The sequence below is a fragment of the Gymnogyps californianus genome, chromosome 7, assembly GCF_018139145.2.
Source record: "Gymnogyps californianus isolate 813 chromosome 7, ASM1813914v2, whole genome shotgun sequence".
In the NCBI taxonomy this organism is placed as follows: Eukaryota; Metazoa; Chordata; class Aves; order Accipitriformes; family Cathartidae; genus Gymnogyps; species Gymnogyps californianus.
Window position 1 is genome coordinate 15,398,559 of NC_059477.1, and position 22,349 is coordinate 15,420,907.

The 22,349-nt window shown below is 37.9% G+C and overlaps 1 protein-coding gene across 9 annotated transcripts in view; it reads right to left on the minus strand.

Moving 5' to 3' along the window:
* PARD3B (par-3 family cell polarity regulator beta) overlaps positions 1-22,349 on the minus strand; it is a 437,827-nt gene that overhangs the window by 209,915 nt on the left and 205,563 nt on the right. For all 9 annotated transcript variants that reach the window (XM_050899878.1, XM_050899879.1, XM_050899877.1 and 6 more), the window contains exons 7-10: positions 21,005-21,130; positions 16,256-16,614; positions 14,445-14,584; positions 13,549-13,677 (exon numbers count right to left, since the gene is read on the minus strand). In XM_050899878.1, the coding sequence (XP_050755835.1) occupies positions 13,549-13,677; positions 14,445-14,584; positions 16,256-16,614; positions 21,005-21,130 (754 nt within the window). The remainder of the gene's footprint in view (positions 1-13,548; positions 13,678-14,444; positions 14,585-16,255; positions 16,615-21,004; positions 21,131-22,349) is intronic.

A 22,349-nucleotide genomic window follows, 5' to 3' on the forward strand; every position in this document is an offset into this window, starting at 1 on the left:
TGCCAGCAGCACAGAAGTTTTCTCAGCAGCCAGAGTACTTCCATATATTCATCTATTATGCTGTCTGATCAACAAGAAGTTTGATCACAGATCTAAGAGCAGAAATTAATATCCTGAAGCAACAAAAAATTAGAAACAGTAACCACTAAGTATACTTTCATTTATTTCAGATGCCCTTTCACTGATGAGAAGCAGCTACTGGCTAGAGAGGAATCGCATGAGCCAGAGAGCTAGGACTATAAACCTCAATCCCAATATGTACCATGCTCAAATTCTTCCTGGAATGTAACTACATGATATTAAGACAACACAATTTGCCTAACTGCCAAATATAAAAATGACATAGCACCAACACTGACAATCGTCTTGATGCCAGCACTCATCTCCAGTACCTGTGTTACTCATTTGTGCTTTTGTCTTTGTTCACCAGAAGCAGACAATTCTCAGTTACAAATCTGTCACTTTTATTTCTTAGCTGTGGATATAGAGACATCCTGAACGTAATCTCCCAAAACCTACAAATTCATACTTACTATTGTGAACAATACAGAATGATAATTTGTAAACACTCCTGCTCTGACTTCCTTCAAAAGAATCAGTGTAAGGAAAAAAACCCACTATTACTGGCCTTCTAACATAAGCATTTGGCATTTAACTTTCTCAACATTTTAGAGGAAAGATTTTCTGCCCAATCTTCTGTTCTTCAAAATGTACATATTCTTGTCAGCTGATTCAGAACTCTTAGATCAGAACTCTACTCAAATGGCACATCCTGTCCAGATTTGGACAGAAGAAATTTTTCTCAGGGTCCAGAACATCTGATGTCTCCTGCAGCCCTGCAGGACAGTCTATTTTGTATTACTTTCCTGCTCCCCTAGGCAAGCAGTTCCTTTGTCCTGCCGCTATTCTTCCACTTTAATCCATGACACCTGCACCAGACTCTTGCCCCTTCTGTATGTCAACACTGTGGTTTTGTCTTTCCCAATACCACGAGGAAAGCAGTGAGTGGGGCTGTTATCAAAGGACATAAAAGCTCCCAGTGCCCACACTGACCTTCACCAGAGCAGTCACAAATTGCTTTATAATGTAACATTATGAATGAATGTCCTCAATATGAACTTGGACTTCATCTAAAACTGAATTTGGTCACATTCAGATCAATTTTTAATGGGGATGGCTGAAGGTAAGCCCTGGCACAAAGGCTATTCTGCAAAAAAATACTTTCAAGGAAAAGGTGGTACAGTATTTTTGTCAAGAAGAAATTACGTATTTTTTTGTTAGCTTCTTTCTCAGGAGCACCCTACCTGTTTCACTTTAAGCTCCAAGATGTACATTAATTTCAGGCTAAGGACTTCATGCATTTGTTAACACAAACTTGTAAAAAAACAAAGACAAGAGGATCTCTGCCTGTCCCTCAAGCCAATATATGAAAATAAACTAGGCAGATGAGTCTGCTTGAATTTGAATCAAGCGCGCTAATCAATACCATTCTCATTTGTACTATCGCTCTTGTCTCTGACCCACCCGTGACACTGACGTAAGGCCGCAGCCCCTCTGGCTGTGCCCAAGACCTTAGCAGTGTTGGGAACAGCGGTGGCTGTAGGAGGCAGGACGCTGTCCTCTTCTCCGCAGCACAGGCACAGGCTCCATAGCAGCACTGTGCTCAGCTCTAGGCTTCAAGAAACAAGCTGGATGGATTCTAGAGGACAGCAATCTAACAACCTTGTTTAACCTTGCGGGGGGAAGACTAAAAGGGGACATAATAATAGTCTTCAAAACACTTTACAGTAGCATTTTTCCCCTTTTTCTTTGCAGGTGATTTTCGACATAAGAAATATCTCGCTTAAATAGCAGGCAAGGAAATGTCGGTGAGTCTCAAAGAAAACCTTTGCCCTCGATACCTGGGGAAAAAAGACTGACTGGTGGTCACTAGAACTCTCCCACTATAAACTTACTAAGATAACGGTATTACACGTAGTTTTTCAGTATAACTTAGTCCAATTTAGATTCTGATACAAAAAAATTGCTAAAAGCAGAGTAAAAAAAAAATAGTAACAGAGTTGTTCAATGTTCTATAATATTTCCCAACTTCCTTTAACATAACTATGCTGTGCATTAGCTCATGTTAAGTAACCTACCAGATCACTGTCTGCATGCCTGGATGCTGGATGTGTTATCTATCAACCATTAAGATGTATTCAGCAGGACACCAGACAAGTACAGTAAATTTTTGTCAGTATTTCGTTTCCTCTGCTTTCCTTAGTACCTAATTTGGAATCCATAACATTTGACTACGATTTTCCTTGCTACAATTCTCTGGGAAACAGATAATTTAATCATACAAAAACCTTAGTAAATTTAATTTAAGTTTAAAAAACAGCTGCTTTTACCTATTACTGGAGAACTCTCTAATCTTCCTTAAAATCCTTCACAAGCGCTTCTTGTTCAACATAGTTCAATTATCCCCAAAATCTCTCCTTTTCCTTATTTGTATTCAGCCTTACCCTAAGATCCAGCAAAAGTTGACTTAAAAATAATGCTGAACTTTGTTTAATAGTACTATCAAAAATTTGTTACCCATGAGGGAGGGTAAATGACATTTCAATGATTTCACAGGGATGGGTACCAGGAAAGGAGATGCACATCTACAAATCAATGATGAATTCATTATAAGACCAAGTAAACTCTGTCTTTATTCCCTTAAAATTTTCATTCGCTATTCATTGTATGGTATCTGATAGCAAATGCCTGCTAGTCAGTCTATAACATCAAGCCTCTTTCGTGCAAATACAAGATTGAAAACTTTTCTTTGTGGGAGAATGTGAGAAGCAGCAGAAAGGATGTGTTGTGGTTTAACCTCAGCCAGCAACTAAGCACCATGCAGCCGCTCCCTCACTCCCCCCCCGGCTCCCAGTGGGATGGGGAGGAGAATCAGGAAAGAAGGTAAAACTCGTGGGTTGAGATAAGAATGGTTTAATAACTAAAGTAAAATATAATACTAACATTAATAATAATGAAATATAATAATAATGATGATAATAATAATAGTAATGAAAAGGAATATAACAAAAAAGGGGGGGGACGGACGGAAAACCGTGATGCACAATGCAATTGCTCACCACCCGCTGACCAATGCCCAAGCAGTGATCTGCCCCTCCCGGCCAACTCCCCCCTGTTTATATACTGAGCATGACATTCTATAGTATGGAATATCCCTTTGGCTAGTTCAGGTCAGCTGCCCGGCTCTGCTCCCTCCCAGCTCTTGCACACCTGCTTGCTGGCAGAGCATGGGAAACTGAAAAGTCCTTGACTTGAGATAAGCGCTACTTGCAACAACTAAAACCTCAGTGTGTTATCAACATTATTCTCACACTAAACCAAAACACAGCACTGTACCAGCTACTAGGAAGAGAATTAACTCTATCCCAGCTGAAACCAGGACAGGAGGAAAAACAGAGGAGAAATAAAAAGAGATTAAGAGAACCTAGAAACTTGATTTCACCTACACTCTCCAAATGGTTTCAAATTATTTTCCTGATGATAGTGCTCTTCCCAAGGAATGCCTTTTCACTGATGACCAAAAAGAGCTCCAGCCATCCTTAACAGCTCATCAATTAACTGCTTCATTTGGGCTACTAATTTCACGAGTGATGGTCCCTGTTCCTAGAGAATATGCAGGTATGACTATTAAATGCTACTAGTGACTCAGCTGGATTCCCACTGCCTCTATTTCCCTGACTTTGCTAGAACATTATCTCAAGACATCAATACTTTACAATGGAGCAACCACCATCAGCTGAATTATGGTCTGGTAAAGGAAGTCCTCTCCAATGCACTAAACCTTGAATTCTATTAGAAATACTTCTTACCTCAAGATCATCCGAGAACCTGAATTCACTCAAACACAGAATGAACAAAATGAGCTGCAACACAAATATGTTTCTAGCCCAGGAAAAACTTACAGTTTAATGTTATAAATTACCCAGTCAACAATCACGTCGTGTATTTTCCATGACAAATGTATCACACCTCAGCACTTCAGGAATTAAATGATAGTATATCACTGAAGTTATTCCCTACTGCAGACATAAGTAAGTAACTCAACAGTACTATGATAAATGAGAAATCTTCACATAAATCAAAGTCCAGATAGCCAAGTGATGAGACCTCAAGATGGCTAGAGCTTTGAGATGGCCTGGCCTGTACTCTTCCTTTAAGATGGGTACACTGACGACAGCAAAAGGGATTTTAAACTCTTAAGTATTAATAAAACATACTTAACAGTGAAACAGGTTAAAGTTAAGAGAAAAAAAAATTAAAAAAAAAAAGACTTGGAAAAAATCAATATCCACTGCTCACTTTGTCCTTGCCACCGCTCACTTTGTCCTTGTTCGGCAGGTCCTTCCTTCAGCTTTGCTAAATCTTAGCCTGTCAGCTTTCAACAGCTTCCTCAGCTGCAACAAGCTCTGAACAGTCCCCTCTAGATATACACATCTCTCTTCCCAGTCCCCTCTGCAGCCTGGTGATGTTTGTTCCCTACTATTTATAGGAGACAGCCAGCCTCAGCTTCTACTGCAAAGCTCCCTCCTGGCTGCACCATCCAGCATTCTAGATAGCTTCTGAGCTCTCAGCTGCTTGAGGAAGACAACGATCTCCTCTCTTTCTCCAGGCAGTTTCTCCTGGACCAGAATGCAGCAGTCAGAAGAAGTCTAAGAGGCAATCTTTCCGCTTGCTGTCCAGACTCAGCCATTAAACAGAATAGAGCAAACAATCAAACAGGTACCATCCCTCACAAGGGAAATCAAGACAGCAATGTTTTAATGTACCGATATACCTGCATGGAACTTGAGTAAAATCAATTCTGACATTTACTGAATCACCACAAACCAGACAGAAAAGTTGAGGACAGTTTATATGAACGTGAGAGAATACAGAGTTTGCTAGATTTGAGAGCAGAAAGCCCTAATAATATGTACTAAATAACATTCAGCAATGCAGACTGAAAACCTTTATCTAAGAGTCTCAGAATACATTTGATTAATTGATGTTCTGCCAATGATTTTATTTAATTTTTAGAAGCACATGTATACCTCAGGTCTCTGATTTCTTAATTAAAAGGCTACAATAAAGGATTCTTAAAACAACCTAAGATTTTACTGGTATATAATTAAGTCCACCAAGAAATTCTCAGTATTTTAAAGAACAGACAGAATATACTTTTAGCCTTCTGTTATTCCCACAACACACAAAAACTGCTCAGTCACCAGTACAAACAGAATTGTAACCTTTGAAAAAAAGTACTGTGCATTGTATTCTTCCCCTTTTTACTTAGTCCATGGTTATATCTACTCCACATTCTGTCAATCCTCTGTCTACCATGGGACAGCACTTTCAAGTCGTCCTTTTATTTAATCTTACAACGCCTGTTCTCATTGACCACGGCACTTTTGATCTGTGGATTTACGATAATCTAATGCATATCTCTCACTGGAAAGGTTGCCTTATTTATCCCTATTGTTCTTTTGCCAAAAGAGAAGCTTACAAAAAAAATTAGCTCCCACTTAAAGCAGGAAGGAAATAGCATTTGTTTAACACAACAAGAGACCTTTCAGTACCTGTCTGGTGCCCTTGACCAATACACTATTATGGTCTCTCAATATGCTGGCTGCCCCTTCCCTGGCTGCTCATTTCTGATAAGAGATGCCAACTCCCTGGAGTGCCATTCAGAGCTGAGAGCAAAAGGCAAGAGACCCAGGAGGGTTATTTTCAAAGGCTTATGAAGGAAATAAGACATTTACATGCTTTTGCAATTATTTTCTGAAAAAAAAAACTGTAAAAGAGCAGTTAAAGAGCAGCATTTAAATTGTTGTACCACATAACTATTATTGGCAGAAAACCTTGAAAAGAAGATATCTCCTTATTTGCACTATTCTTTATGTTCTTTCCAAAAGCTTAGCCACAATTAAGAAATACTTTGCTGACAGCTCATTCACTCACTATAAAATCTACACGGTATTTTGCAATAGATATACAGTAATGCTCTTGAAAATAATACTCGAAGGTAATGCACTGCTGTAATCTTGTCACAATCTAGTAAATAACTGAAGTCATTGCTGCATGTATTCATCTTTAGCATTTTTGACAGATGCTTTCATATTGGCTTCTTCAAAATCATCTGTATTCCATACTGCAATAAAAACTAAATGGTCACTAATGGCACACCCTGCTAAGACAAAAAAGCCAATAGCAAATCCATGGAGACATATTATACTGTACTTGGATACTTTTTACATTAACACAGTACACTACAAATTTGTGTCATGTTAGATAGAATGGTTCTGGTTTGAATTATGTGGACTGTCTGGAATTACAGCTTCGAAAACTGACAAAACTAGATTCAGCTCTTCATCCAAGGCAGATACATTGCATTTCACAGTTTACCATTTGATGTCACAGGATGCTTCAAAAATGGAGATTCTCCAGTTTGCTTGACATGCCTATTCAACATCCCATAGCAAGTTTTACCCAAGGAAATGGTTTGTCCTTGCAAAAGAGTTTTGTAATTCAGTGTGGCATTGCTCTTCAACTTTTAAAAATGCAGTCTCACTTAACCTTTTAAGTTACATAACTGTAGGAAACAGAGGGAGAAAAATTAACTAGTTCAGTCCTCAGTCAAGGTATGCCCCACTGTGAAAACACCCATTTTCCTCCCACCTGTGGGGTTAGCCATGTGCTTAAGCACCCTACTGAGCTGGAGCCTTAAGCAGTTAATACACCTTGCCACTTAGATCCTAAAATCTTATCACTCATGAAGATGGAAGACTGCATGGTATTTTCAGGGTGAACTTAGGATTGCTGTTACTGTATACTTTCAGAATATATTCCGGGCAAACAGGTCACAACACTGTAATGTACAAATCCAACTCTTTACTCTATTTACTGGTTACTGTTTTAAAGGGATAGTAAACAAAGCAATAAGCAGTGTATAATTCTTTTATGTCTACTTCAAACACAACATGCACGTTTCACATTAAGTCAGCCTAGGAAAACTTTTTTCATGGATTCTAAGGCAAAGAGACTTTTAAAAATTTTCATATGGTATATGGAATAAATCTGGTGATCCTTGTAAATGGCAAGGTACTACAGTTGCCAGTAAGATTTAAGAATTGCCCAAATACTTTGGTTTTATTAAATGCAAATACTGTAAATCTGGATAAATGCATCTAAAATGTATGAAGATTCGATTTCTGTTAAAAGTCAAATTTTATATGCCTCTATTCTGATGTATACATACTTCTGATTTCATAGACTGAAGTGGGCTGCCAAACAATTTTGGACAACAGCAGAGCTGAGACTGATGCTATCAAGTAAACAGCTTTCATTTCCCAGTGCTCTGAGGTAAGGTTCCTCAACTTAGACGCTTTGGGCAGTAATCCTGTAATCAAATACAGGATCTCACAGTATGAGTAACATTATGCTTTTCTCTCCTTACTTGTCTCCACTCTAACTTTTCTTTACCAGCAGGCAGAGCACCGTCAGAGGTTCTTGCAGGCAATGAATGCTATGACCAAAGCTTTCAGACCACCCTTTTAAGGTTCCTCATATTTGCTGGAAAATAGGAAGAGTGGGATCTGAAAGACAAATCATTGCTGGATCATAACACTTTGACGGGCTTGACAGAGAAAGCAACAGTAGACCAGATGCAACAAGGTCTCAGCAGCCTCAAAAAGGCTGACTACCACTATCGCATGGAAAAGCACAGTAAACGTTTGCTGTGTTGGTAGCTATATTGGCACTTCACAGCATATGGGAGCTCATTCTGCCATTGCAAAATTGTTGGGTCTAGTTTAAATAAAAAAAACCCAACCACTTTTTAAAGATACATGAATTATTCAAGCAATTTATTCCCCTTCGGTAAGTTAGGGAGTCCCACCAAAACCCGGGATAAATAAAGGAGTACTTTTTGCCACACCTTCTGTGACAGGAAAGCGTGTCACTGTGACAAGAAAGACTGCCACGTTCCTTCTAAACAGTGATCTCTTACTGACTTTTATAATGAGCACAGTAACTAATCAACAAACCTCAGCGCATAGTTTCCAGTACTCCAAGCCATAATGAACTAGTAACCATCTTCTGAAACACATAATGAAAGCTGAAAACCTTTGAGGGGCTGCACTACACAATGTTTTCACTCTAAAAAGATACATTTGTGTAGACACAATCTACACTAATTTCTCAACTATTCTAGATAAAAAGAATCTACAGGCCCCAAATTAAACACTTTCCTTCAAAAGTTCCTGGGAAAAAAATAGGACTTTTAAAAATCTACATAGTTTATAACGTTATTCAAAATGAAAGGTGCCATGTGTATTCACAATATCCTTCTCTTCATTATAGAGAACAATTAAAAAACTGAATCTTGTGTATGTTATTAAAAAACACTATATGTATATTGACCTGTCATGGTTTAATCCTAACCAGCAACTAAGCACCACGCAGCCGCTCCCTCGCTCCTCCCCCACTTCCAGTGGGATGGGGAGGAGAATTGGGGAAAAAAGGTAAAACACATGGGTTGACATAAGAACAGTTTAATAACTAAAGTAAAATAAATTATAATACTAACAATAATAGAATAGCATAATAATAATAGTAATGAAAAGGAGTATAACAAAATGAGAGAAATTAGACCCAAGAAAAGAACAGTGATGCACAATGCAAATGCTCACCACCTGATGACCGATGCCCAAGCAGTGATCTGCCCCTCCCGGCCAACTCCCCCCTGTTTATATACTGAGCATGACATTCTATAGTATGGAATATCCCTTTGGCTAGTTCGGGTCAGCTGCCCTGGCTATGCTCCCTCCCAGCTTCTTGCACACCTGCTTGCTGGCAGAGCATGGGAAACTGAAAAGTCCTTGGCTTAAGATAAGCGCTACTTGGCAACAACTAAAACCTCAGTGTGTTATCAACATTATTCTCACACTAAACCCAAAACACAGCACTGTACCAGCTACTAGGAAGAAAATTAACTCTATCCCAGCCGAAACCAGGACATGAATTTTTTTTTTCTATCAGATTCTTCTTCCTTTGAATAGAGATAACACAACAGAGAATTGGTACCTGCTGGAATCACTTTCTGACTGAAATTATTTGACCATTTCTGGTTAACTGAGCACTAGAATCACTGGTTTGACCTACAAAAACAGGTGCAAAACTGGTTAAGTCTAGGCTGAAATTTCACCTATTATTTCCTGCACATAAGAAGGCAAGAAACAATTAAAAGGAAGTAATAGAAGTTAAGCTCTGAATATTAAAATCAAAAAGGACAACTCTTCAGGCAAACAAGTTCTCCTTCAGGCATAGAAGTTCAAGGTAGTGGAAGGAATTAACTGAGGGAAGACTGAAACATGAAAGTTAATCACATGGTAAGTAGAAAAAAATGCTTAATTGAACTTGCCACTCACCCTGCTTCTTTCTATCCTGTATAGTACATGTGTAAAAAAAGACTCAAAGATCAACCGCTACATTATATACATTGTTGTTCTTTTAGCTTTTGCTGTAAAAATGCTGGTTTGTTCCCTTTCCTCCTCCGTTCTTCAGGGATCAGTGAATATGCCAAGAAACAATAGAAATAGTAATTACAGTTGAAACTGGTAAGTCAAAGCTATCTTTAAAACAAAAAATAAAGCATATGCAAAACTTACACTACGTATGTGCTCTAATTTAAAGAAAAATCCATTGGAATATTTTCAGTGCTATATTATTTCTGGCAATCACAGAACAAGCACATTCCTCTGCTTATGTGCGTCATCCACTATCCTGAAGGCTCATGAAAAACAACTAGAATAAAGAATTGCATAGGGTCATGGTGCAGAATGGGTTACACCAGAGCTGTTCTTATGCAAGTGGCTTTCCTTGTTTTACCAATGCGGGGACAAAGAAAGAGAAGGGGGAGTAAGTGGTCTTTATATCATTATTAAAAGAAATGGCACCTTCAGATCACACATTTTCCCTAGAGAAAAAACAAGATGCAGCAAATACACATGATTAAAACATTGTATTTTCAAAACACCATAGAATGATAGCCACAGTTTGATGTCTATTCCATTTACTTTGATAAGAGCTAGAAAATTCAAACCTGTTCAGTTAAGCCAGTTTCCCTCTGTAATATTCACCATCCTTTAGAAAACAATCAGTGTTACACAGTTTAAAACCCAAATGCACCTTAAAGAATGCACTAATCACCGGCCACTCTGTAGATTGTGGTAGTTAAGTGAATCAAGATCTTCCCCTGAGTTTTGGAATCAGCTCCTTACTCAGCTGCTACATTGTCAACAGCTGGCATGAATTACTGAGAACATTTGGCTAACAAGGAGGACAGCCTGTGGTTGGTCCAAATTCTACTTCACTGATCTGCTTCAATTAAAAAAAAAAAATCTCATTAGATCCTCCTTTTCTTTTTTTAAAGCAGTAACAACACTACAAAGATTAGGTTTTCTATTTTATTCCCTCATTATGTGCAAACAATGTAACTGTACAACTCTCAGATGTTGCATGGGCTAGTGTAACTGAAGCCCCAATTCCCTATAATTTAATAATGCCTGTTTGCAAAACTGATTCATCCTCACCCATATCACATCTCTCTCTTGGCTGGTGTGATAAAGGTTTGCTACTCTGAATATATTTTTCCACCTGCTAGCAATTCATCAGCATAGTTCACAGTAACAAAACCCCCAAACTCTGCTCCCATCCAGTTTACTGAAGAGAAAAGCTTCATGAGACCAAGCTTTCTCCAAACCGCAGCTTTGTTACGAGGCAAACTCAAATTATATTATTACAGACCCACACAACCAAATGCCACCCGCTGTTACTTTGTTACATTATTTGCTTTGTGCCCATGCAGCTATCAAATTCTCTCCAGAAATCAATGTAGGAACCCAGTTCTAGTGGAGCAACATGCTCAAAAGTGGTTTTGTGCATGGTCTCTAGTAGGTCCAGCTTCCAGAGGCACCTTTGCCACAGGAAGCTGTGGGGAGTGGGCACGTTTACTAGGCAATCCTTCTCCTTTTACTTTCAACAAGTAACAGGGAATCTAAAGAAAACAGCTTCTCAGATTACAGTCCCTGGAGAACTGCTCAAATCGAGAACAAGTCTGATATAAAGCAATTAACCTATTATTGCCAGGCATTAACAAACCCCCCAAGTATTTAGGTAAACTCTGCATACATGTTACATAGTCAGAGCATTCAGTTACAGCTGTCCTTGAAAAATATTGGATTATCCACTGCCTTTCCTTCCAAAAACAAACATTTAAAGTACTGGCTTTTTTCTCCTCTTTGATCAAAACAGCACTGTAACTTTTGAGGTAGCAGAGGATTAGTCCAATGTAATATCATGGCTAAAGCTAAAAACAAACAAAAAAGCTAAACCAATTTTAATTTATTTTTTTAATCTTTGCTGAGACTATTCTCAGACATCTCACGAATTCTAACAAGCATCATGTTAGTATCAACATCTGGTAGCTTAGTGGTATGGTAACCCACACTTTTGCCATGAGCTACCAAACTGACGTTGCTGAAAGGCTTTTTAATTTAGAAGGGCTGGTTCCATAAAATTACCTAATGTATTTCAGTAACTCACATTTCTATTATATTGTACTTGATTTGGATAACAAGAAACACAGAACAGTATTAGAATTCACATATCATCACAGTTACAGTGAGGGCCATCACTGGTGCATCATTCTTTCGCAGAGAAAGCAATCTAAGCGAAGGTCAAGCCAGCAGGATAAATGTGGCTACTTTCTGGATTTCAATCACGCGTCATAAGTAAGTCACCTTTTGAAAGGTAGTTAATCCTTGCTGTAGGGGCTAGAATTTAATAGCAGGCAATTGTGGCAGGTAAAAATTATAAATAGCTTTTAGAATCTTCCAGTCTTTTATACCTACACACTATTACAGTGACTTCCAAGAGAATTTGTACTATGACAATAAAGAATAATGTACAATGTTGGGGGAACAGGAGAGAGAAAAGAAGAATACATACTTTTTTTAAAAGTACATTTTCCAAGTAATGCATTTTATAACTTTAAAACCCCACATGAAAAAACTGTTGATGGGTAGCCTTTTCAAAAAATAAGCTCTTATTTAGAAAAGCTGGTGGAAGAAAAGAAATCCTAAATACAATAGATAATTCAGTACTTTCAGACTCAGAAATTTCCCTCCGATCCACACAGACACTGACTCTACAGCTCAGGGCTTACTGAACAGTGCATCACAATGACCAACTTAGGTGCTTCGGGAATGACTGGCAACGAATGCCCAACTACAGGGCTGAAAATATTCTGCCATTATACTCCTTAAAGATCACACAACAAAAAAGGAAAATTGCTTAGTTGTTGGCTGGGGTTAAACCACGACAAAAATGAAAACAAAAACAGTTTTGTTAGGATGCTTCACAATTGCTCTACTACAGGAAAAAGTGGGCACCAGCGGCACAAGAGGAAAGGCTCACATGTGAGAATCTGAACTCCCCTCCAGCTTCTTATCCTACCGTAGGGAACAGACACCCTTACCTCTACAAGGTCCAACTGGTAACAAGGAAACAAAAGGACAACTGTCAGCAATGTTTTGTGAGGAAACATAATGGAGGATTTCTGTAGAAGATCCTGCTAACGGTCTAAAGCAAAAGGAAAAGCAAGAAGGCGGTATCTTAAGACTAGAATGAAGGTGGTTTGTGTTCTTTAAAGGAGATAAAATGAGACAAAAGCAGGAAATGCTGTCCTTCCCTTATCCTGAGAACTTCTTAATGAAAGGTCAAGTATAGCCATCAATCAAGATAAGGAAGAGGTGACCAAAGAGATGACCTTCTTTGAGGGGAAACAAGTATGTATCAGATAGCACTTTTATACTGATGTAGTCCTCCTCTGTCTATGTGAGAGAAAAGAGAACACAGTTTCATGCCAGCATTTTTAAAAAAAAAAAAAAAAAAGGTGAAAATTAAGCACTTCAGATAGACTCTTACATGTCTGATTTTGTTCTATTAAGTCAAAGACTAGCAGCCAAGGAAAAGCGTGCTTCCAAAATTTGTGAGGAGTGCAATGGAATTCTATTCCTCACCACTCACGCAGTTTGGCACCTGGCTTAGAAGATGCATCTCCTGGGGCAGCCACCCTCACTAGTTTGTTACTGATAAGCTGCAGGACTCATTACATGCACTTTAAACTTTTGGTTTAAGTTTGTTGCTTTTCTGAAAGAGAACAATCCATTTTCAGTCATGCTTAACCTCACAGTTACAAAATTAATTTACAATATTCCCCTGTGAGTTATGCTTATGATGTCATTTTTGGGATGAAAAATCAGATTATGTGGAATTGCATCTAAAGCAGATAAAATCAAATATCCCTCAAAATCAAATGTAAGTATAAATACTTCTCAAACACAAGCCTTATACAATTACCCTTCGCTGGCTTTCTCAGACAACAACAGTTCATTTCTATTTCTTGGGCTAGTTTTAAAACATGGAATTGTTTCAGTATCACAAGTTTACCAGCTCTCGAGGTAGAAAGGCCTCCTCCTGACGAGCCACAATCAGACAGACAGTTTCCCCTTGCTTTGTGCTCCTCAGCATAGCTACAAGCTCTTCCTGGGTCCTGCCAGTGATGTCCCGTCCATTCACCTACCAGACACAAAAGAACACAGGATGTCATATCTGTGAGTATGACTGTCTTTTGTCATTTCCCCCTCACCTAACACAGGTGTCATTCAGTGAATGAGAGCAAAGAGGAATTAGCAACAGCTCCCACACTGTCTCCCTCTCTGGCCCTGCGCAAATCACTTAACCTTTTTTCCCTCATTTTTACTATCTGTTAAAGCAGCTCTGTAGTACCTACCCACCTTGCAGGGGGTTTGTGAGGCTTAATTAGTTTGTAAAGCACTTTGAAGATGAAAAGTACAGAAACAAGACCTAAGTATTAAAGCTGTTTACCTTAAGAGCTTTTTGAGGTTAGTAAGTAGAAATAACCCATTAGATAATGAGATTGTAAGTCCTAAGATGTATGAAAATTTTAAACAGACCAATTTGAGCAAAATTGCCCCAAAATGAGCACTTAACCACCTCAATATTAATCAGAGATTTTTGGACATGGCTGAAGAGGCAAGACATGCTTTGTTTCTAAACTGATACATTTATCTGCTTTAAGAACCAAGATGTTATCAGGTCCCCCTTGTTCAAACATCCCATGGACCCTTGTGAAAAGCACCTTTTTCCAAACTGCGGTGAATACTTGTTGACAAACAGTACAAAAGCCATGAGACTTTTTTTTTTAAACCAAGGTCAAGAATTGTAATTCCATACATCAGTAGTATATATAAGGAAATAAAATATTTATGCCAAAACCAGTGATCAATACTCAGCAATGCAAATACAATGGATGTTATCCTAACCTCCAGGATTCTGTCTCCTGACTGCAAACGACCATCTTTTACTGCTGCACCTTTTGGTAAAATATTCTTCACAAAAATCGGACCAGGACCATGTACTGAAGAGTCTCTGGTAACCACAGTGAAACCAAGTCCTTCTGGACCTAGAAGGTCAGATAAAGAACTCCCAACATAAATTTCAACAAGCAAATGATGATCATTAAAAGTAAGTAAACAACGTCAGCAACACATCACAGACACTCAATTCAGGTTAGCTCTTAAAAAAAGAAAGCAAAGAGCTGTAAACTTGAGCCTATTTTCTGCATGGTCTAGAGAGGAATTCTATCAATGTCAGAACACATGCTCAACTCCTCCTGCAACAGCTAGAGATGGAAATAATTTTGGATAGCCCACAATAATACAAAACAAGCGAGAACTCTCATTTCAAAGCATTTACCTTTTCTCTAGGTGGTTTTAGTATCAGCCTTCACATTAAAGTCAGTAGTCTTTGAGACAAATCAGAGCAATCAGAATTGTTTATTTATTAGCATAAAAATAATTTACCAGCTTTTACTGAAACTTGGTGAAAAGTGGAAAATGTCACGTGATCTGAATGCAAAAAACTGCTGACAACATCCTGTTAAGATGGGACAAAGTGATATTTCAGAGCTTCCATTAGCGAAGTTGTTTGCTGCTTGAAAATAAACAAACTCAAGTGTTAACAGATAAATGTTTTAACAAATAATTAGGGAGTAAAATCAATATTAGCAGGTATTGCTTATAAGCCACCAAAATCACCTAGGAATAAGCAGGGTCCATAAAAATCCTTTTATATTTAGCAGGATTGCTACCCATGTGATAGTTTTCAGAGATATCATCATGTCAGTATCACATTCCTATCATTTCTAAAAATATAAATTACTGTTTCAAAATCAAAAGCATTAAATCTAAAATGGGGAAAATTCTGAAGTAGGTTCTGTTAACGCAAAGCTGAAGAGTTCAGAAGTAAAAATGAGTGATTTAAGCTAAGAAATAACAAAAATTAAGAAATGACAGCTTGATTACGTTCATTATGTGTTAAAAGAATAGTTACAGACTGTTTTTAAAAGGGCCACTTCTAGCATAAAATTTAACTCTCAGCCAAATCAGAGACAGAAATTAAACAGAAAATATAAATGCTAACTGGGATCTGCTTAAGCACATTTTACTACATGTGCATAAACCCGTTACTCCATGCAAAGACAGACATCTGCATGGAGTAGCAATTAAAGATATACACACAAAATTCAGCCTGCTGACAGCTGAATAAATACAGATGGAAAGAAAAGGTTTGCAGAAAATAAAAAAGGGAAAGACAGGTAAATCTGTGGTCAACTTCTTGGATAACATGAAACAGAGCAAAGTATAGTTTTAAACGTATCTTTAAAAGAATGTCGTAACAGTGATGTGGTCAATTAGCAGGTATGAATAAAAATAACAAAGGTCACCAAGTAGACAGTTTTTTAAAATTTTTATTCTGTACTTGCAAAAAGGCTGAAGCACCTCTTAATAGCGCATGTTGCTAATGAAATACCTTCCACATAATCAGTAACTGAGATGTTTTAAAAATCCGTAAGTCTGGATAACATGCATCCAAAACTTACGAGCAAGCTGACTGTTGAGAACATTACTGTTAACATTCCTTCACCTTTTGGAAGTTTTGGAACTTTTAAACCATAAATAACTTGCTTTCGTATTTGTACTTATACTTTTAATGTCACTAGTTTAGTTAAAAGTTAAGGTATCACTATAGAGAACATGATACAGAATTAATCATATCATCTCCAAAGACTTACCTTTTTTCAGGTCTATCTTTATTTTCTTTGCATTTTTTTTATTGCCAAAGCCCATAAGGGGAGACAGTGAGGGAGAAGATGACTTTCTACCCAGGTGTTGGAGGTTGGGGCTCTTAGCTTGTTGTAGTGTTGCCTGTACCCCAGCCTCTAAGCTGCTTGCTCCAGAAAGATTAATTGTTTTCAGAGCAGGTTTTGGATGAACAGGAGGTGGAATCTTTGTTTTTGGAACTCCTTCTTCATTATCCAGAAAACAAAGAGGAGCAATAGCAGACTTCTCATATTGTTCTCGATTATATGGAGGAAGGACTTCCAAGATGACGCTTTGAAATTTCATTGCCTGACGGAAGATGTCCTGAGCCCTTTAAAAGAAAGGTAAGAAAATTCACATAAACCGGAAAATTTGGGCAAAGTTTGAAGTTGTTTACAGAAAATAAGACAAAAATTTATCTTAAATGTGAAGAAATAACCTTACCTTCACATCTACAGGGTCTCTTTTCTTAAAAGTATGCATGAAATAAGACTTCTAAACTACAGCATTTCCTTACATTTCAAGCAGGAACAGCACATCTGTCAGGATTCCTAGGCTGCTATAAAAACATATCAGCCACAATAAACTAATGAACCCAATTCTTCATGCAGAGCTTCAGGAAGGGAAGTTCTGATGGCAAAAGCTAATCAAAAGGCTCCTGAAGTTATAGCTTGCTACTTTTTTCAAGTGCTTGTCCATTACATATTTTCTTGTTGGCATAGAGGCACACTGAGCACTTATGACCAATTGCTCTGGTGGATACATCTACTCTGAGCAAGCTCATGACTCCATTTTTTCCAAGTACAGCCTAACTGCCCCTCAGATTCCTTCATAATCCCTAATGCAACTGCTGGCTGATTCCACAGCAATAAAAAAGGTTGAGGGTATGGGATATATGGACATCTTCAGAAAAAATATTGTGACTGCAAATGGTGCAATAGAAAAGGATGATGGTATGGGATATACAGGCATCAGGAAAAAACCTGGTGACCATAAAGGTGGAACTATTGGTGTGTTTCTACATAAATGGATAAATAAATAGGTAGATATTACTCACATCTTTCAAGCAGTAACCTCTTGCTAAGGCACATATGTGGACTTTACTTGATCAATGTCTTTATAGATGTGCTCGATTGCAACACTAGAAATCGTGTTGGAGTATTTAATAAAACCACTCCCCTTGAACTGATAACATGGTAACAATACAATGTTCGGGTTCCCATGCATTGCAAGGCAATTAAGACAAGGTGGCCAAAGCAACTCTTCATAAAGCCCTGCCTAGATTTTGAATAACCCATAGATTCAGTCAATCAAGACATTTTACGAACTTTGGATTCTAAAGGAACAAAGGGAACTTCTCCCTTTCTATGCTTTCCTCTCCTGCCTTCTGATGAAGCGGACTGATTTTCTTCCACACTGCAGAAGACAACTCAAGTACAAACAGAAGTGGCAGCTGAAGCACATTCTGAGAATGAAAAATCAAGAACTTGTGCTTAGCAGAATAGGGTCAAGAGGGGAAGCAATGGCCACCTTAAATTTTAAATAAATCATGGGGTCCTTTTGAGAACAATTTACACATCTCCTACCTTTCCGTAGCGTGTTTGTCAGTCAGGCAAAGTCAGTATTTCACTGAAGTCCTGGCTTTGGATTTACACTCAGTTATGCAACAGGAGTCAATGTTGAAAGTACTTCCAAAATAAACAGTTTTTTACACTGATACAGAAAGGAAACCACTGCAAATGTTAACATCTTGAATACACATCTACTGCTTTCCCAGACCAACAGAGCCGCACAGTACCTCCACCTTGCAGCTATAGGTAGAGGAAGGGAGGGGCTGTTTTGAGAGGGTTTTTTGCAGCATGAAGACACTGAAGTCAGGGGGCAGTCCCAATGGATACTGCTGTAGGAAAGAACCATCTTGGCTACACTGAGTTTATGTGCACCAAGAGTCAGAATAACCGCGTTCATTGACAGGAGACACTGCCAGAAGAGAAACCTCAAACTTGGAAAAGAAAGGTAGCACGGAGAGAGTTGTAGGAAGGTATTCTTCCAGCACCACCCTCAAGGGTTAGGTTTCGGAACTGTAACAGCACTGTCCCAGTGTGTCTGCAGGGGTTATAGGTTACTTGCTCACCTATAGCCTGTGAAGGTTTTCAAGGACAGATCTTACCCTGATTGTAGAAAACATGGCATGCTCCCAGCATATGGATGTAAAGTCCTAACCACGTTTCTTTCACACCCCATCTTCATCCTTGCAAGTAGCCACTTGGTCATATGTTACAAGGTAATTTAATAAGTCAGTTTCAGGAGATGAATATTTTAAATATATGAAAGAGAAAATAGAAGATCTCCTTCAAACAAAAAATAGTGGAAATAACGCAAGACATCCTGTGGGAAAGCCTAAATACAGTCTTCAGGGGCAAAATAACTGGCTGCACTTCAAAGAGAAAAAATAATGGATGGAGAAATTTACATTTCTTGAGATCCCAAATGCATACTTTAAAGAAATAAGGGAGTCAATTAAAAGAGGTGCTAGAAACTGCAACACAACAGAATGTAATTGAATAGATTAACAGCAAATGAAAAAGCAGACCAACAGTCCCAATATATAAAACTATTATAAACATGGGAATACAGGAAGTAGGCTGCTGCTATTACAGCTGCAAAAGCAGCAATCATCAGGAGCAATACTGGAAAGTCTCTGCTGAAAAAGGAAAGAGACAGTATGTAACAGTCTCTGCTAAGTGTTAAAGCAGCTTTTACAAGGGTTATGAACAAATGTCAATTTGAAACTAGCAAACAGATTTTCCTCTCAAAGGAGAATCTGATAACTATTTCTGGGTCAATAGTCATTGGGACACTACTTCGTCACATCCATTACGATTACTGCATTTCTGTAACCTGGACTTCTGTCAGGTTAGTACAGTTACGTCATGCCACATGAAAACTAAAAGGCGTATTCACTGAGATTAGTTTCAGCCTGGAAAGCTGCTTTTTTTAGCCATTCTCAACAGCCAGGGAAGAGGGATGATGCAGAAGGCTATTCTGGAAGGCAATGCAGCAGAACAATGTAACAGGACATGAGACCAGGCTAGAGCTTATCCAAAATACTCCCCCCAGTCCCCAAATGGATATTGAGTCCTCACCACCCCCGGTTTTTCTCCTCAGATCCAATACCACTGCAACCACACTACCTGTAACATAAGGTGACTTCGACCAACTAAAGTAGGCTCTGCTCTGAATCACCTTTTAGTCACTTCTCTCACTCTCCCAATGACAGAGAGATTGTCTAACAAGACTGGCCTCTCTAAACTAACAATTGTCTTTGTAAATATCCCTTCCAACTCCCAAAAGTTCACGCAAACTTGGAGAAAGTGAAGTGTCCTGCATTTCTCATTTTGAAGGAAAGCCTGATGGAAAACTGGAAAGTTTACTGCAATATTTCTAACTGTCCCAAAATCTAGTAACCTTACAGAAGAATATGCGGAGTCCTCCACTCCACACACATCTCATGGGCTTAAAGCCTCTGGAGATCTAGTTACATTCTGAAGAGAACACAAAGGACACAACAAATTTGTAAGGAAAAGATCCCATACAGTTTTGAAAAGAGAGGTTTTGATGCAGGCAAAATCTCATTTGAGAAGGATACATCTTCATTACAAAACTGCACAGGTGAGGCAACGAACATTTTAATGATACCAACACTTATGTTCTGATAAAGTTGTATCTTATGTAGGAACTTTCCATGGGTGGAAGAGAATGGCACGTACTATATCTCAGCAGAATATATTTACCACCAAATATGCAGAAAGTAGTAACTCGAAAAGCTATCAGAAGGCAAAAAGCACAACCTCAGAAACAAGGTAATACCTACACTACAGAACTACGCTGGTTTTATGAAAACCTATTTTGCAAATATTTATCCCTAAACAGTGAAATTACATATTTGATTTTAGTCTAGAAACCTTGAACATTTGGCTTACTGTTTAGAAAGTTAAGCCTCAAACTCCCTTGAGATCTCAACAGGTTTTTGTTATATTACAAACAATCACTCAGCTGTCTAAACATATGGATTAAAAGTAAAAACAAATTACTATTTAAATTGCTACAGCAAATATCTGTGAAATTTGAGGCTATTCTTTTGTGCAACGTCACATTAATTCACAGCCGATCAAAGCAAACTGTTACTTAAGGTAATTTGAGATAGATAATAAATGTCAACAGATTTTTAATAAAAGTCATAAGAGGTGAGACTTACGATTTAGCTTAACTAATCATAGTTTGACAGTACTAGTATTTTTAAAAAAATAAATGCTCAAAAAGCTGCAGCATTTAAAAAAAAAAATCTTATTTCATTTGCAGAACATTAAAAACCATGCCGTGATGTTGACTCATTCTGAAGGTCTTATGAAGAAAAAATTACAAACAAAACATGGTAAAAATAACAGAAGAATTAGAAAGTGAAGAAAACTATTAAAAACCTTAATGTTATTTAAATTAAATAAGCACGATAGGTTCACTAAGACTACGAGAAAATTCCTCTCCTCAAATTTCACCTTATTTGGAGGCTTCAGAAAGAAAATTACAAAGTTTCTGCCAGGTATCAGTTTTACAGGCATTTTATCTGAAATAAATATTAATCCCCTTACATGAATCACTTAATAAACACAGCATTGTATAAAATCCTGGCTAGTTAAAAGTATCGGTAAACCAGCACTTACTGTGCAAATGTTTTATCTGTAAGGTCCACATGGTTAATCTTCACAATGCATTCATTTTCATGGAAAAGCCCATCATGCCTAGATCTGCTATTTTCTTCAATACCACGGATGAAGAGTCCCAGCATCCTAAAAGGCAAAAAAAAAAAGTGAAAACGATCCGTTTTCTGCTGGTATGAATTACAGCAAATAAAAATAGATATTAATCTCTACTGTGTATGAGATGAGATAGAGTAGACCATTATGAAGTGCTTAACCTAGAGAAAGGATTTCCAAGCTTGCTCTTTAACTAAAAGGGAGGGGATTGCAAGAAACACCAAGAAAAATTGCTGGACACTAATGCTATACTACTTGCCAGAACTTCAGGAAGCACTAAGTCCTGTAGGTCATACTTGGAGAAACAGAGAAAAACACCTAGATCTCCCCATCCAGTTAAAAATTTGAACGTAGCTTATGCAATATTTTTCTGCCACTAAGTAAGATTACATTGCTTCAAAGAAAAACACAAACAGATTAGAAGTGATTTTTCTAACTCGACTATAATAAACTAAACGGGCATTAAAACATGATAAAAAAGAACCACTATTTCTACATCTGAAAAGTCTCTGAAACTTTTCAGTTGCCAAAGCCCCTTGTTTTCATACATGACAGCAATACTATTTATTCATGTGGCAGGAGAGCAGCAGAACATCAAAACCTAAGTTGTTTGTTACCAGGTTATGTGCAAATTGAAAACTGAGGTGCAGCACAGAAACTTCTGATAATGCGTTAAGTGAACAAGTGTGGGTGGTGCAAAATTCCAGTGTGGCTAACTCTGCTGGGAGTGCTAGGCTATTTCTGACCTACCTGGATCATCTCTGTATTGCAGAATACAACTCAAAATAGATATCCAATGATACCAGTATAATGTCCAAAAAACCTGACAATTGAGTGTTTGTGAAGACCTTTTATAATCAAGTTTTATCCAGTAAATTCCATACCACATCAGCATCAAAGACACATGACCTTTAGAGACCATTTTCTATTGGTTATACTCCATAAAATATTAATGTGCTATTTCCAATGTGCCAGCACTCCAATCACAAAACACAAGTCTTGTATTTTTTCTCTGATTCATAACTGCCCCTCATATTTAAGTCCATTCAACAGATTCAGAGTATGCCATTAACTATTTCAAATGACACTATATTCACCGTGCATCTGATTTTAGATTTACTGTATAAGAAGATTTAAAAATTTGTATTTATGTCATATCAATGTACTTTAAGTGAAAACTTGGTTCCTACTGAATATTACTTCTTCAAAACATCTAACAGAAAAAAATGATTTAATCTATCGCATAAAGATT